General features: G+C 33.5%; 1 protein-coding gene across 2 annotated transcripts; it reads left to right on the forward strand.

The window, feature by feature from the left end:
- The first annotated feature begins 547 nt into the window (after nucleotides 1-547).
- lman1 (lectin, mannose-binding, 1) lies at nucleotides 548-14,812 on the forward strand. Of its 2 annotated transcripts, XM_051878301.1 has the most exons (14): nucleotides 548-776; nucleotides 1,773-1,927; nucleotides 3,903-4,010; nucleotides 4,619-4,680; nucleotides 5,713-5,812; nucleotides 6,107-6,230; nucleotides 6,500-6,558; nucleotides 6,751-6,883; nucleotides 7,789-7,976; nucleotides 8,247-8,317; nucleotides 11,988-12,147; nucleotides 13,718-13,839; nucleotides 14,228-14,298; nucleotides 14,551-14,812. In XM_051878301.1, exons 1-13 carry the CDS (start codon nucleotides 584-586, stop codon nucleotides 14,262-14,264), a joined length of 1,512 nt encoding a protein of 503 aa, XP_051734261.1. In that variant the 5' UTR covers nucleotides 548-583; the 3' UTR covers nucleotides 14,265-14,298; nucleotides 14,551-14,812. The 2 variants fall into 2 exon arrangements, with proteins under 2 accessions (XP_051734261.1, XP_051734260.1); XM_051878300.1 differs by having other exon boundaries at nucleotides 14,228-14,812.
- The last annotated feature ends 1,816 nt before the right edge of the window (nucleotides 14,813-16,628 follow it).

Consider the following 16,628-nt stretch of genomic DNA (forward strand, 5'->3'; position numbering starts at 1 on the left):
TTGTACATTTATATTTATATATAACATATTTGTGTGCATAACATTACAGAATATTATATATCTTATGTTTTACAATAAGTGTATCTGTACTACTTATTGTAAAACATTTATGTTTATATAACATTATAACAGGATATATATATATATATATATATATATATATATATATATATATATATATATATATTATGTTGCAGTGAGCTTTTTTCAGAACTTTTATTAAATGATAACGGATTTTTACACACACACACACACACACACACACACACACATTAAAATCTGTTAACAGCTTTTTTCAGACCTTTTATTAAATGTTATGTTAATTCATTAAAAACTTACAGCGGCAAGAGTAACTCTTAACATTTTTTGGCAAATATTTCAGTTACTATGGTAACTTTTTTTGTATGCTATGACGTTAAGGACCAAGTCATCAGTGCCTGAAAACGAGGCTCAAAACCGTTCGCTTAATAATTCCCCGTGTGTCAATCTAACGCTTCAGCCAATGAGAGAGCGCCCTGTTGGCCCTTCAGCATTTCCAGTCTTCCCGCCCCTCTCTGTGCTACGTCAGCATTCAGACTCAAACATGGCGGTACCCATAGCTAAGTTCCTGGCAGCTTATGCCTATTTATTACTAATATCTTTAATATTTCCGCACGTTTTCGCCGACAACGCTGCCGGGGACTCGCCTCACCGGCGCTTTGAGTATAAATACAGTTTCAAAGGGCCACATCTGACACAGAGTGATGGAAGAATCCCATTCTGGATTCATACTGGGAGTAAGTTTATAGATGGGTGTCTGTATGATCTCTCTCATCCATCTGTATCACTGTCTGTCATCTGTCAGCATGTTTAGTCTATGTACGGACATGTAGTTTAAATGCCCTGTGTATGTGAAGTCTATGCGAGAGGTTGCATTAATATGAACTGAACCTGAGTAGTGCAAATATTGCATTATTGAATGAATGATGATGGATTACATTCCTTGTGCAGGAGTTTCTTGTAATAATGCAAATTATGATATTTGTAACATATCTTAAAGTTAAATAAATATGGCTGCATTTTAAAATCAAATCTATGCCTCTGTTCTGATATGTTTGGTGCATTGTTAGTTGTTTTTTGTCCTATGATTTTGTCCTATGATGAAATCAGATACTCTATGTTTTACTAAAAGTGTGATTTTTGATTAGTCACATAATCATTTTTTTTTATGCGTAATCGTGGTGACATTGTTAAAACTATGATTAATATATGTATGCTGTTTAACAGCTGACATGGCACTAGTTTTCCTAAAGGGTTAAACAAATCTTCCTCGGCATGTAGGAAGAGCAAAGTTCTGTGTTACAACACTTCCCAAATCTTTCAGATACACCGCCACATATTAGCCGGCAGGAGCGAGCAGTGCTGTTTATTTGGTCCTCAAATTGAATATTGTGGTTTTGGTCAATTTGATCTGTTTAAATAGATTAATGTCAGCAGAAAAGTATGCTGTCAGGGAAGTTTGTACTCATATACTTGGTAGTGTGCCAGATATTACACATGGGCGTGTGATAATAATGAAATTATGTAACAAAAATCTTTTGCTGTCTCAGATTGCAAGGGCCTAACCTAACAGTCTACTAATACTCTAATGAGAGTTAGTTGACTGCAGTTGCAAAGTTACTTATAGTTAGTAGAATAGTGGATCATCAAAATAGAGTGTTACTTTTTTAATATTTTGTGTTAAATAATTTTCTGTCCGTTCATTCCTTTTGAAATGTCCATGTTTTCACCAGATGCCATTCCTAGTGCGGATCAGATTCGAATCACCCCCTCTCTGCGGAGCCAGAAGGGTTCGGTATGGACAAAAAACCCTGTAAGTTTTGAACATTGGGAAGCTGAAGTGGCATTCCGTGTGTCCGGACGGGGACGAATGGGAGCAGATGGATTGGTAAGAGAGGGAAAAATAATTATCATTATGTTGTGTATGTGAGCCTCATTTCTACATTTTTGGCTGTGGGCATTTGTAAACATACAGAAGCACAGACAAATTATGACTGTGGAGGGTCATGTTGACCCTTTTTAGGGACATGAAAGCCTTGAGCTAGTGTCACAGGTTGAATTCCAGATCTCTGTGAACCTTGTGGAGTCCTGCAGGTAGTGTACTAAAAATTGCTTTGGATGTACACTACAATTAAAAAGTTTGGGGGCTGTACATTTTTTTTTTTTTTTTTTTTGAAAAAAGTATTGTATGTTCACGATGGCTGCATTTATTTGATCAAAAATACAGTAAAAACAGTAATTTTGTGAAATATTACAATTTAAAATAACTGTTTTCTATGGTAGCTTGTTTTCGCCATGGAATAAAAAGAAAAAAAGGTAATTGTGATGTTTTATCTCACAATTCTGACTTGTTTTCTTGCAATTGCAAGTTTATATCTCACAATTCAGACTTACAAACCCACAATTTCTCACAATTGTAAGAAATAAAGTCTTAATTGTGAGAACTAAAGTCTCAGTTGTGAGAATTAGTCTCAATTGTGAGAAATAATGGCAATTCTGTCTTGTCTCGCAATTCTGAGTTTTTCTTCTCAGAATTGTAAGAAATAGTTGCAATTCTGAGAAGTAGTTGCAAATGTGAGAAATAGTCGCAATTTTGAATTTTTTTTCTCAGAATTATGAGAAGTCGCAAAGCTGAGAAATAGTCGTAATTCTGAATTTTTTTTCTCACAATTCTGAGATAAAAAAGTCTGAATTGCAAGATATAAACTTATAAAATTGTATGTTGACTGTCCTTGCTTTTTTTAACCTGCTAATTGCGAGAAATAGTTGTAACTGAGAAAAGTCGCAATTCTGAATTTTGTCTCTCAATTGCAAATTTATGTCTCGCCATTTTGATTTTTTTTTTTCTCACAATTCTGAAATAAAAAGTCTGAATTGCAAGATATAAACCTATAAAACCTTTTTTTTATTAACACTTCTGCTTTTGATAATATAAACAATATACCTTACGATAGTGCACGCAAAGGCATTTACACAAATAAAACCTTAATAACTGACGTGCAAAGGACGCTGTATGCACCGGTAGGGGAGATCAGGGAAAACTTGAAGTTTCTTTATGTTGTCACTAAAGCTGGAGAGCAGTGTGGGTACTTCCTGTGAAGTCATATCTAGAAATCAGAAGATCATAGAGAATTGGTGGTGGGATCTTTTTACTTTGGCCCTGCAACCGCATAGAAATGCTCCAACAGCCACTCAGAACACCTGCATAGTCACGCCCGGGCAACCACCCAGAACACCCTAGCATTGTGTCAGCAGGTTTGCATGGACAAACAATAGTCTAATTTTCTTCATAAGATGTAAAATCTAGTTTTATGTTACTATGCTTTTCACAAATTGTAGGTTTCACTATGTTGTAAATCGTCAGTATCTTGAGCTTTTGATACTTTGTCATCTCAGTCCTTGAAATGTATTTATTTTTTTTTTTTTTCATGTCACACATTTTCACTTCCTTTGCTCCCTGGTCATATGAACTAATTTCATGCTGCTGCATTCCTGGGTGCTACAGCCTTGACTTAATATATGATTTCCTTAATTTGTTAGCAGTCATGAGGTTCAGATTTTTCGTCTTATCGCAGGGACTTCTTTTAACACAGAATAAATCATTTTATCAGAAAAAGCATCCACAGGTCATCCTTGATAAATTCAGGAACTTTGCTCAACATTCGCAGTGTAGAGGGAGTAATTATAGTGTAGTGTTGTACAAGTAACATGTGCTTTCATTGAATTGTCCCACAGTCCAGTGGAGCAGACCACACTGATCTCAAGCACCACTTACCAAATTACCCATGCTCACTGAAGAGAGCCTGATGTGTGTGTGTGTGTGTGTGTGTGTGTGTGTGTGTGTGTGTGTGTGTGTCCTGTAGGCCATATGGTTCACGGCCGGTCAAGGTCTGGAGGGTCCTGTGTACGGGGCTGCTGATCAGTGGAACGGCGTGGGAATATTCTTTGACTCTTTTGATAATGATGGGAAGGTGATTGCACATAAGTATAATTTTAATAATTGCATTTTATGAAAATGTTATTTTTAAATGTGTCTGTGAAGTTATTTAAATGCATAATATTATTATAATTGAAATATTTTTGCCATTAGCTGTATCAATTGTTATTAAAAATGTGTGTGTGTGTGTGTATATATATATATATATATAATATAATATACACACACACACTTCTAAAGCCACTTTTTGCCTATTAAATGCTTTACTCTTCTTCCTCAATAATATAAAATGTTTAAAATCTTAATATTCGGGCTTTTCTATCAGTATATTTTGTAATGTTTTTTTTCTAATCATTCGACAACTCTGGAATTTAATATTAGTTTGTTGAAAAGTATGATTATTTTTAACACTAGTATGTGTCAGTAAAATGCCCCCATTAACGTTTGTTTTTTAGCGATGTGCATTTTTCAGTCAAAACATCTTAAGGTAGAGGTAAATATATATGTTATCAAAGGATTATGTTAATGTGCTTAGATTTTGCCTCAGGAACAAACACTAAAGCACCTCAGTAGACTTGTTTTGTGTCTCCTCTGTACTAAATAAGGATTATGTCTCTCTCTTCTGTGACCTTGCTATTGTAGAAAAACAACCCTGCTGTCCTGGTGGTGGGTAACAATGGGAAACTTGTTTATGACCATCAAAAGTAAGTAAACATATCCTCCTTGCTGACATCAGCGCTCTCATTTTTACAACTCAAAGGAGATTAGGAAATATGATTATTTATGAGAGAGAGAGAGTCTAATCCTCTGTCTGTCTTAATCTGAGTGCAGTTACAGTGAAAGCATTAAATTAGATCTGTGAGCCAGCGGGAGAGAGTTGTCAGCAGCATATGTGCAATACTGTGTCAAAAATACCCATAGTCCTTCATATTATCAGGGAGAGACACTACTGACAAAAACAGTTTTTTTTCATGCACCTGTCAATTTTGAGATTTTGCACTTTTTGGCTTTTCATAAAGTGTTTTTTCAGACTGGTGGAAAGAAAACAACCAAAATACACTTTTAAGTGTATCTTTTATTGCACTTTATCTATTTGCGTCTGTAGATTTCAATTGCAGTACATATCTTTAAAGGCTGTTTTCTCAAAATGAGTTTTTTTTCTCCTGCTCTGAGTCAGAAATCTCCACTTCAGCAGAATTTACATAAATGAAACTTTACAGTTTTATTCATATCTATATTCTGAAGGTTTTTATAGAGGGGTTTGTTGATATATAATTTGCCTGATTTTATACAACATTTTATTTCTAAAAAAAATGAAGAACATTTATTTTGTTGACTCTAATATGTCATAAAAAAAATGAAACAAGAATTTTGAATCTGACTTCATCCAACATTCAGATTTTTGTTCTAGAAATGTATGCAAATTAGCACATATGTAATTAGATAACACCTCATTTGCATATTTAAACATAACATTTTAGAAAACTTGTAATAGAAAAAATGTTTGCAATTCTTTATGTAATCAGTCAACTGGGGAAGTAAGGTGATATCTATTAGTTAATTTTTTACCCTATTCACCTGGAGTGTCTCGCCTTATATTTTATGAAAATTTAAAGAGAAATCTTGGCCAAAACTTGTTGACATGGAAAGGAAATGTTGTTGTTGTTGTTGTTGTTGTTGTTGTTGTCTTTGTGTTTATATATGTATGTATTTGATAAATCATATTTTTCCTCCAGTGATGGTACAACACAGGCTCTGGGTACATGTCTTAGAGACTTCAGAAACAAACCCTACCCTGTACGTGCCAAAATCGTCTACTACAAGCAAACTTTATCGGTAGGTCAAGTTTATATCATCATAAAAAGTTTCAAAAAAGATTAATACTAAAGAACTGACTATAATTAGACCTTTTGAGCCTGATAATTTGGTAATGGCTTTTGTGATAAATGTGTCTTTCAGTGAGTCTTGCATTGTAAATGTACATCAAAACAATAGATCCATGTACAACTGACAGTAGTTAATATGACCTCTAGGTAAACTGATTCACTATTTAACAGCCATCTCAATATCACATAAAAAATATGAAATTTCCAAGCTATAATAATGTCTGAATATTCTCAACGTTTTCAGGTTTTCATCAATAACGGCTTCACACCTGATAAAGACGATTATGAGTTCTGCACCAAAGTTGAAAACATGATCATTCCTGGGACTGGTTATTTTGGCATCTCTGCAGCCACCGGAGGACTTGCAGGTATTTGAGCATATCTAAATCCAGAGTTTTCTCTCTTCCGACTGAAGGTCTAATGTTGTTTTTGTCACCCTCCAAAATTGAACCAACAAAGAAAAATGGTTAGCATTCAACCATTAAGTCATATGAAAGTAATCTAATGAATGGTTTATATTTCTATAGCAGGTTCTGTGGAAGAAGCCGTTTGAAACTTTAAAACGTGTTTATTGTTGCTAGTGGCACTGATATTACACACTGCAGCTTAAAAAATATGGCTAAATTTCTTTCAACAGATGACCATGACGTGCTGTCATTTTTGCTGTTTAGACTTACCGAGCCTGGGCAGAATCTGGTATGCATTTTTCCTCCGAACACATTCGCGTACACACATTTAAGTATGAATAAGTACGAAGAATCGGCCATACTTATTTCATAAGTGTCTACCTCTTACTCCATTCCTCTTGTTCATTATAATTGGAGTATGCGTAAGTGTGTCTATGTGCGTGAGTGTGTTTGAATGTGTGTTTTGTGTCTTTCTATAAAGCCTCCCCCAGAAAAAGAGATTCCCAAAGAAGAGAAGGACAAGTACCAGGAGGAATTTGAGAATTTCCAACAAGAGCTGGACAAAAGGAAAGAGGAGTTTCAGAAAGAGCACCCTGATGTCCAGGGGCAGCCCAGTGAGTTGCTCTCATTCTGTCTGAAGTTTTGACCTCAGATTCACATTCAGCTTTGTGTTTTCATGATGTTTATAGTCAATAGAAATGGCCTGGAAACATTAAGAAAAACTCACATTAAAACAAAGAAATCTAGAATGTTAAAATGTTATTAATAAAACGCACATCCTTTTCCAATACACCTTTTATCCTGTTCTGATCTTAGATCTATGGAAGCTTGTTTCCATGATGGAATAAAAAAATATAAAATGTAATCGTGACTTTTTTTTCCCCTCACAATTTTTTTTTTCTTGCAGTTGTTTGTTTATATCTCTCAATTCTGACTTGCTATTGTAAACTCTCAATTATGATAAAGTCAGAATTGCAAAATATAAACTTGCAACTATTTTTTCCACAATTGCAATTGTGAGGGAAAAAAAGTCCGAATTCCAAGGAAAAAGTAAAAATTGCGAGTTTATCTCGCAATTCAGACTTTTTTCCACAGATTTTTGAGGTATAAACACTCCATTGCAAGTACTAAAGTCCAAATTGCGAGATATAAACCCGCAATTGCGAGGAAAAAAAAGTCAGAATTGTGAGAGAAAAAGTTGCAATTACCTTATTTTTGTTCCATGAAAAAAGCTTCCATATAGATCTGATTGGATGAGTTAGATTTGATTGCTAAACTTTTATTTATTTTTAAAATATTATACTTTTATTTTATTACTGTAAATTTTTTCTATCTAGATTTTTATTTTAACCATGTTTAAGGCATTTTAGGTGCAACATTTTTCGCTAAACCATTCTCTTTTTTTTTTTTTTATTATTGTTTGTTTATTCACAAATGTATTAATTTTAACTTGCTGAGTTGTAAAAATGAAAATCCGTATTTGTAGAAAAACATCTGTTCAATGTTTCTCTTCTGGCAGTTGAGGACCTGTTTGAAAGCGTTAACGACCGGGAAATCCGTCAGGTGTTTGAGGGGCAGAATCGAATCCACCTGGAAATCAAGCAGTTGAACCGGCAGCTGGCCATGATTCTGGATGAACAACGGCGTTATGTGTCAGTCATCACAGAGGAGATCTCCAAACGCACCTCACAAGCACAGTCAGGACAGGTAGGACATGACAAATGCATTTGATATATGGCATTTAACAGTGTATATTTACCAGCACTGGACATTCTTACATTGACCAGATTTTTATATTGAGTGCCATGACGTCATCTCAGATCCAATCAAAATCCTTCATGAGATGTAATGACTTTAAATTGTAAATCAACCATACAATTTTAGTGCTACTTGAACTGAACATTGTTATAGCAATAAATCAAATTTATGTTCTAACCTATCTTTGAGCCTAACTAATAGTTTACTTCCTTTTTTAAGGCTCCCACTCATGAAATGGACACCATTATTAATACACAACAGGAGGTTTTGAGAAACCTTAATGAAGTAAGGTAAGGAAAATATTGTTCTCCTTTCACAAAACAAAACTGGAATATTACTGTATTTTTCCTAAAATAAGTCACACTTGACTATAAGTTGCACTGGGAGAAAAAAATACATAAGTTGCATCAATCATTGTATAAGTCACATTGTGTTACATTCAGAAATAATGTAAATACCAGTAAATAAAACAAAACATTAATAAATATTATAAACATGTATTTTAGTTCCACTTACTCCACAACAAATCCTTTACATTTAATGGCATTTAGAACAGAGCAGGAATGAAAAAAAGCATAAAACAAACAAATGATAGTGGCATTCATTCTAAACAACATTTGTTATAAATGTCAAGCTTAAAAGAATTTATTTAAAGTGAAACTGAAACCACCGGCTACATTAATAAACTTGGGCTCACGTACCTCTCTCATTCGGCACAAATGCAAAATTTGTTTTGTTTGCTTGATGTTAATTTCATTGTAAAAATCGCTTCGGAATATAAGTAACAGCACGTTTCAGATTGAAAAAACTGCGGAAAATACAGTATACTCCAGAAAATTCCTAGCCAGAAAGTGTTAAGCCGCATACAATCTCTGAGTAAAACAACTACTTGGAGGCCTTAGCGCATTACATGCCTTTGCAAAAGACTGAACAACGCAGCAGATTAGGTTTTGTCTGTTAACTTTCTGTTTGTTGTGTTTTAACATAAAGATCTAAAGATGTTCGTGGTTTAATCCAGATTAAATACATTTGTTTGTTATTCTGTTTTGGTCTCTGTAATGTCAGCTTTGTTTTTTTTTGTTTTGTTAGCGGACAGTTGTTTGTTTTTCTCCAGGTGTTTTTTTTTAAGCAAGGTGTAGACGAACAAGGATTAAAACACAAAGACAAAATCAAACAATAAGGCTTTAGGATTAGACACCAAAATACAGCATTTAAAACTCTTTAGCTGTGCAAGTAGAGGATTAGCCCACAAAAGACTGTTTTTACAACTCTTTAACTCAGATGTGACCAAACTATAATGATTGTTAAACCGATTTTTAGAACAACACTTACCGATGGTTTTGTTGTTTGGGATTTAAACAAGAGATTTGTTTGTAACGGATGCATTCAGATTAAGATTTTGTTGCAGAAGTACATTGTTTTTAACCTCTTAATAACCCAATTACATGTACTTTTATTAAAACAGAATTTTACAACAGCATCAAAATAGTTACTTTATTATTAATTAATAATAGGTTACTCTATCCTTTTACACATCTTTTCTGTCAACAAGATGGCGTTTGATCGAATCTATCATTTTTCAAGGCATGCAACATTTAAAAAGGTATTTGTTCACTATTTAGTGCATATGCAAATATTGCTCTTAGCAAAGACATAATATAGCAGTCTTCATCAAAAGGGCAGCATTGAGGACACGTTGTCGTCCTATTGTCGACATTGAAAGACATTGAAAAGATCAGTAATCTGTGTCGATTGTTCATTTAGGCTAATCCTATTGGTGCGCATTTAAACAGCATTTGGATCGTAACAAGCAAATGCTCAGTTGATCGAATTCATTTTATAGATTATGCACATATTAAGATCTTGACCTTTTCTTTTTTTTATCATAATTTCATTTTACTCATCTTAGCCCAACGAAATTACTTATCCGAGGGGAAAAATGGCTTCTTCCGACATGTAGGTCATTTGAAGTGGATAAAGATTACTGGGAGATTCTAAATGTTCACTTTTTTGCCTCAAGGGAGATTTATGTCTAATTATTTTTTCCCCCCCTTAAGAAACAAATTTGATTTTGTTTAGGCTCTTTATGGGCCTCTTTTTGATGGATTATATGCGAATCTTTAAATATATCCATCATACAACAGTGAATACATGGTCTGCTTCTGATTGCTTTCTTGTCTTTGTAATTCCCCAAGGAGTCTGCACTTATGACTTACCAAACGTTTTCATTTTGTCCATCCCCTCATATTTTTTATCCTAGTAATCATCTTAGAATTTTGAAGACGATATCCAAAGAAATGGGGTTCAGGCACAGGATAATACGTGATCAGTAAAAAAATGCAAGTTAAGCAGAGAAATTATCTTAAACTTGAAGATGTGTTTCTGATTAAAAGGTTAAACCGTATGCTGCTCTTTTTTTATGTGCAGACCTCAGGTTTGACCTTGTTTTGATTAAAAATTTTATATATTATATATATATTATTAGAACTTCTGACAATAAATTTCAAATTCAGTTTAATTCCTTTTTTTTTTTCCCCCCCAGAGTATTATAAGAAACAAAATGTTTGTTTATCATCCAATGTATCATCTTTTTTATATCTTTATATAAATAGATAAGATTTGTATAATACTCCATCTTTAATGATCATTTATAACCAAATGAAAGTGTCCCCCTGAGGAAGGCTGTGGCATGACCCGAATGGGTATTTCTTAATCATCTGAAATATGTTTAAGAAAGGGGCCATGTTTTTTAGGAAGATTAATTTAGCAATCATTCCTGCTTGTGCAGCATGGTAATTTCATTTTTTCTATGAGGCTGAAGGATAAATGGCCTTTTGGGAGAGTTAAGAGGAGGCTTAAAAGATTAGATTGGGACAATTCACTGTAATATTAAGATTTTCTTGGCCGAAGACCTTGGGCACAGAAGTCATTTGCCAGTGTAATCAGGGATTTTTCACCAGCATTTTTTGCATGCAGTGCTCTCAAGTTACCACTAGAGGCTCAACTTTTATACCAGGCAGAGCTGAACCGTATGTGTATATGACAGTTTGATTTGTTGCTCGTTGAGACATGAGGGAGTTCAGGAGATATGCAGTTTGACTGTCTTTTCTTGCATGTCTACAGTTTTAAATTTGGAAATATATACCAAGTTCAAATTATTTGTTTTTTTATTTTATTTCAAAGGTTATTTAATAACCATTTTGTTGGTGAATACTTTTTCTTATGGTCATGTAAAACTTTTAAATATCTGGGAATTTATTAAAATAGTATTTTCCATGCTTGGAAAAGATATCGAAATGTGATGTCATATGGAAAAAATTGACAATATAATGTTTCTTTACATGTACGCTCTGACAAATTAATCATCCATTGAAATGCATTCAAATGTCAGAATGTTGTTTGTCTTTTTGGAGACATTTATATACCAATAAGTATAATCATTTAAGTCTGTTAGTTCCAAGGATTTGTTCGTGACATGCTGTGATTTTTTTTTTTTTTTTTTTTTTAATACTTTGAATGAAGACAGGAAATGCAAATCATCTTTTTGCATGGTCATGTCAACAATAGTCATGTCAATAATGTCATGAAATCCAGAAAACATGAGCTTTGTCTTAAGAATCAGATCAGATATTCGAAGCCTAAAGCTGTTTTATGCATTTAAAACTCAGATTAAGTCTTTTGACACTGTGTCTCAGAGGAATTGATTGTTTGATACGATCCTCTTGTATGACATACTGTTTTCTTGTATGTAAACGGGCAGAAAATGAGTTAAACTTCCTCTTAAAGCCCTAATGTCGAACCATCTGGCATGCATAATCTTTGAAAATGTTCAACTTTTTTTCTTCTTGAATAATTAATAGTGTTTCATATGATGTCTGACTCAGATTCATGAATGTTTATTCAAAACATGAGGGCAAATGAAGCATTGCACTAATGTTGTTTTCATGTTGTGGTTTGTAGAAACTCATTGTCAGGCTCACTGAAGCAGTTGGCAGTGGGTCAACAGCAGGGTAACGCAGGCGGACTCGGATCATACGAGACAATCCAGCACTTCAATGACATCAAGGAGCATTTGCATGTCGTCAAGAGGAACATCGAACACATAATTCAGAAAAATGTGGTGAGTTTAAAAATAAAGCAGCATTTCTGATATGGATAATATGTCTTATAGCACGACGTATGCGTGGCTTAGCTGGCAAATACCGCACAGTTGGATTTTTTTTTTTTTTTTTTTTTTCAAAGTCATAGTTCATATTTCTGTTCATCGTTTGACTAAAAAATGTCTGCTGAATGTATAAATGGAAATATTTTTGACCATCTAGTTGTCATTTTTGATGACATGGTACAATTTATTGGTATACTTGTCGGGGTTAAAACCATCTAAACCATAAAAAATGTGTTACTTGAATAACTAAAATAAAAAAAAAAAACAATGTAAACTTAATTTTTTTTCAACTACTTGCCAAGGCAGCATTTCTCAATTTTATTTAGTTTAACCTGGTGCTCTTTGTGTGTCGGTCAAAAATAACCGAACATTTTTTTTATTTATTTTTTTTCAGTGAAATGAATATATTATTATATTTTAGTTTGATAATGTTTTTTTTTATTTAATATTTAGTTTTTTCTAGGGGATTTTATGGTACTAAATTATATTTACACTGTAGTTATAATACATTTATTCACTTAGCATAGACCTGAAAATGAAATTTCCAACTTAAACTGTCATAAATTTTGAATGCTTTGGAGCAGTTTTGATCTCTTTTCAAAGACAACACTTGGCAAATTATTGCTGAAGTGAAAAAAGTATAAAAAAGTTAACTTAAAAAAAGTTACAGAATTTTACATTTATTGTTATGAAAAATGCACAAAAATACTATTTTCAATTTTTATATGAAATATGTATTTTCAAAAACATGTTTTACTCTAAAACTGCAAGAAAACCAATGCTATAAATCTAAACAAGTTGTGTTCCAAATTTGAGGTTGATATCTCAACAAATGAGCTTTTAGTAAGATTTTGTTTGGCCTCAGTACCAATAGTTTCCACTAGATGAAATTCGTCTCCCATTCATTTCCAATGCTGTCATTTTTGACCACGGTCCACAAGGAGCACAAGTGTGACTATTTTATTTCAGGACCATTTAACCTTTTCAAATCATGTCCATTATTATTTATTTTATTTATTTGTTTGGGTTATATAGCAAGTGCCAAAACCTTTACCAAGTTTCGTACTATTCCCAAGAAGTAAAAAAAAAAATCTAAAAAAAACAAAATATAAAAAAATTTTTGGTCAAAAATAACCGAAGAGCACCAGAGGGTTAACTTGTACTAAAATAACTGCAACTACTGAAATAAAAAACTGAAATAATAATAATAATAATAATAATAATAATAATAATAATAACTACATATTTAATAAAAAAAAAAAAATACAAAAAAATTACTAAAATTTTTAAATTAAAAATAAACTAATAATATTGATAAATAATATTAATAAAACTATAATGGCATCTCAATGATGCTGTTATGTTATGTTATGTTATGTTATGTTCCAGTCATTTACCAATCTCTCCTCCATTTCTCCTCCATTGTCTCCTCTTAAATTATCTGTTCAGATTCAATAAAAATGGCAAAAAAAGAGGAAACAACCAATTATTTATTTATTTATTTATTTATGGTCACATTACTTAGAATCCTGCAGAAAAGGCGAAATGTCCTGAAGTTCCTCCCTTACCCTCCTGCCTCTCTACCACACATTTCCTGGTCTTCATCGTCATTCAGTCCCTCCTCTTCTTCGGCTACGTTATGTACAAGTGAGTCAATGTATATGTTGCAGTGTCCATGCAAAGCTACAAAGAGGTGTGTAAATGGTTGTGTAATAGAGATTTGTTCATATCTGGGTGCTTCATACAATGGTTTGGTAGTTAAAGCACTGAAATCTCACCCAGTGTTTTTGAATTAAATGTTCTCTAGTTCACATAATAAAAAGGCAAGATGACAGCCATTTTGTATGGAAGGAACAAAAATAAGGACTATTTTTCAGGGATTGCAACAGATTTATTTTGTTGTAGACAAAATTGAAAGTCATGGATCTCTTGACACACACATTCATAAAGAACTGAAAACAATCAGTATTTACTTGCATTTAATGCTTGCTGTCTCTCTCTCTCTCTCTGTTTTGTTTCTCTTATCTACTTCCAGGAGTCAACAGGAAGCAGCAGCTAAGAAGTTTTTTTGATGATTCGTAGCTCTTGATAAACACAGCACAACATGTAAATTGTCCATTTTTGTTAATTTCCAGTTTGTTTGTTTTGTTTGCAAACTGTAAATTATTATACTTGAAAACTTAAGTATTTTGTTTGAGATTTTTTTTAATTCTTAATTTTTAATTTGATCAGAGTTGTACAGGGTTTGAATGACTGCTCTTTTCCAAGTGTGTGTGGCATTTTCAATGGTAGATTACTGAATATGATGTAATATATTCTTTAGAGGTCTGACATATTTACTGTTCAATTCTGGTCCAGGAATCATTTCAAGAACTCAGTCGCTGTCCCAGGAACGTTCTGAACTGTGGTAACTGAAGTAATTTCAATAAGATTGAGTATTTTAACACATTCCCTTTGGTATTACCTTTTACAATAAGGCATTTTTTTCCCTCCACAAGTGTTAAAGCTTTATTGTATTGGCGAAAGCAAGAACCCAAAGGTTGTGAATGTGTTATTTGAATCTTTATAAAACAAAAATGTTTTTCTTCTCAAACAATTTACATAAAACAAATCAAATGACCTTTTGTGTCGTCTCATTTTGTCAACATACATTTAGTCATAAACTTGCCAAAGATTATATGTTCTTAAAAGTTTTTGTAGGCCATTTCTGCCTGTTACAAGAATATGTTGTAATAATTCACTGCTCAGTGTAGATGGAAGCTTTGAGCTCCTGGATGCAGATGTAACTCTGTCTGACAGGGACGGCCTCATGCAGGGGATTATGTAAGGAACCCAGCCGTGAGCCATAGTGCTGCTCTATAGAAGCTTCTATGACCCGGGCCATCGTTAGGGATTAGATCAGAGACAGAGGGCTTTAACACACTTTCTCCACCTTTATTCAGCTCCAATCATCACAAACAACTGATTGCATGTTGGTTTAAAGGCTTTCTGTCAATAGTGAGGAAAAGGAAAGGGAGTGATTACAATCCAGAATGTTTTGAAAAACAGTACAAAAAGCATTTTGTTATGGGAAATGTTAGAAATGTAGCTTACTTGTATTTACATTACTTGTAACGTTTTTTTTTTTGTTTTTTTTTATGTGTTTTATATTTTATTTTATATTCTATTATTTTTTGTTTTTATATTATTTTGTTTTTTTATATACAACCCGAATTCCGGAAATGTTGGGATGTTTTTTTTTTTAATTTTAATAAAATGAAAACTAAAAGACTTTCAAATCACATGAGCCAGTATTTTATTCACAATAGAACATAGATAACATAACAAATGTTTAAATTGAGAAATTTTACAATTTTATGAACAAAATGAGCTCATTTCAAATTTGATGCCTGCTACAGGTCTCAAAATAGTTAGGACGGGGGCATGTTTACCGTGGTGTAGCATCTCCTCTTCTTTTCAAAACAGTTTGAAGACATCTGGTCATCATTTCTGGAGTTTTGGTGTTGGAATTTGGTCCCATTCTTGCCTGATACAGGATTCCAGCAAGAATGTCAAATTTGGACTCATCTGACCATAGAACACTTTTCCACTTTAAAACCATTAAAGTCCATTTTAAATGAGCCTTGGCCCACAGGACACGACGGGGCTTCTGGACCATGTTCACATATGGCTTCCTTTTTGCATGATAGAGCTTTAGTTGGCATCTGCAGATGACACGGCGGATTGTGTTTACCGACAGTGGTTTCTGGAAGTATTCCTGGGCCCATTTAGTAATGTCATTGACACAATCATGCCGATGAGTGATGCAGTGTCGTCTGAGGGCCCGAAGTCCACGAGCATCCAATAAAGGTCTTCGGCCTTGTCCCTTACGCACAGAGATTTCTCCAGTTTCTCTGAATCTTTTGATGATGTCATGCACTGTAGATGATGAGATTTGCAAAGCCTTTGCAATTTGACGTTGGGGAACATTGTTTTTAAAGTATTCCACAATCTTTTAACACACTCTTACACAGATTGGAGAGCCTCTGCCCATCTTTACTTCTGAGAGACTCTGCCTCTCTAAGACATCCCTTTTATAGCTAATCATGTTACAGACCTGATATCAATTAACTTAATTAGTTGCTAGATGTTCTCCCAGCTGAATCTTTTCAAAATTTCTTGCTTTTTCAGCCATTTGTTGCCCCCGTGCCAACTTTTTTGAGACCTGTAGCAGGCATCAAATTTGAAATGAGCTCATTTAGTGGATAAAAGTGTAAAATTTCTCAGTTTAAACATTTGTTATGTTATCTATGTTCTATTGTGAATGAAATATTGGCTCATGTGATTTGAAAGTCTTTTAGTTTTCATTTTATTCAAATTTAAAAAACGTCCAAACATTTCCGAAATTCGGGATATATTATATAATTTTTTTGAGCATCCTGACCAGCCAGCAGATA

This window comes from Ctenopharyngodon idella, chromosome 21 (genome assembly GCF_019924925.1).
Source record: "Ctenopharyngodon idella isolate HZGC_01 chromosome 21, HZGC01, whole genome shotgun sequence".
NCBI lineage: Eukaryota > Metazoa > Chordata > Actinopteri > Cypriniformes > Xenocyprididae > Ctenopharyngodon > Ctenopharyngodon idella.

Excerpts from the sequence above, each read along its gene's own strand:
- lman1 (XM_051878300.1), top strand. The coding sequence starts at position 584 with ATGGCGGTACCCATAGCTAAGTTCCTGGCAGCTTATGCCTATTTATTA. Across the intron at positions 4,011-4,618 it reads CTTTTGATAATGATGGGAAG|AAAAACAACCCTGCTGTCCT; the intron begins GTGATTGCACAT and ends TTGCTATTGTAG. Across the intron at positions 5,813-6,106 it reads ACTACAAGCAAACTTTATCG|GTTTTCATCAATAACGGCTT; the intron begins GTAGGTCAAGTT and ends CAACGTTTTCAG.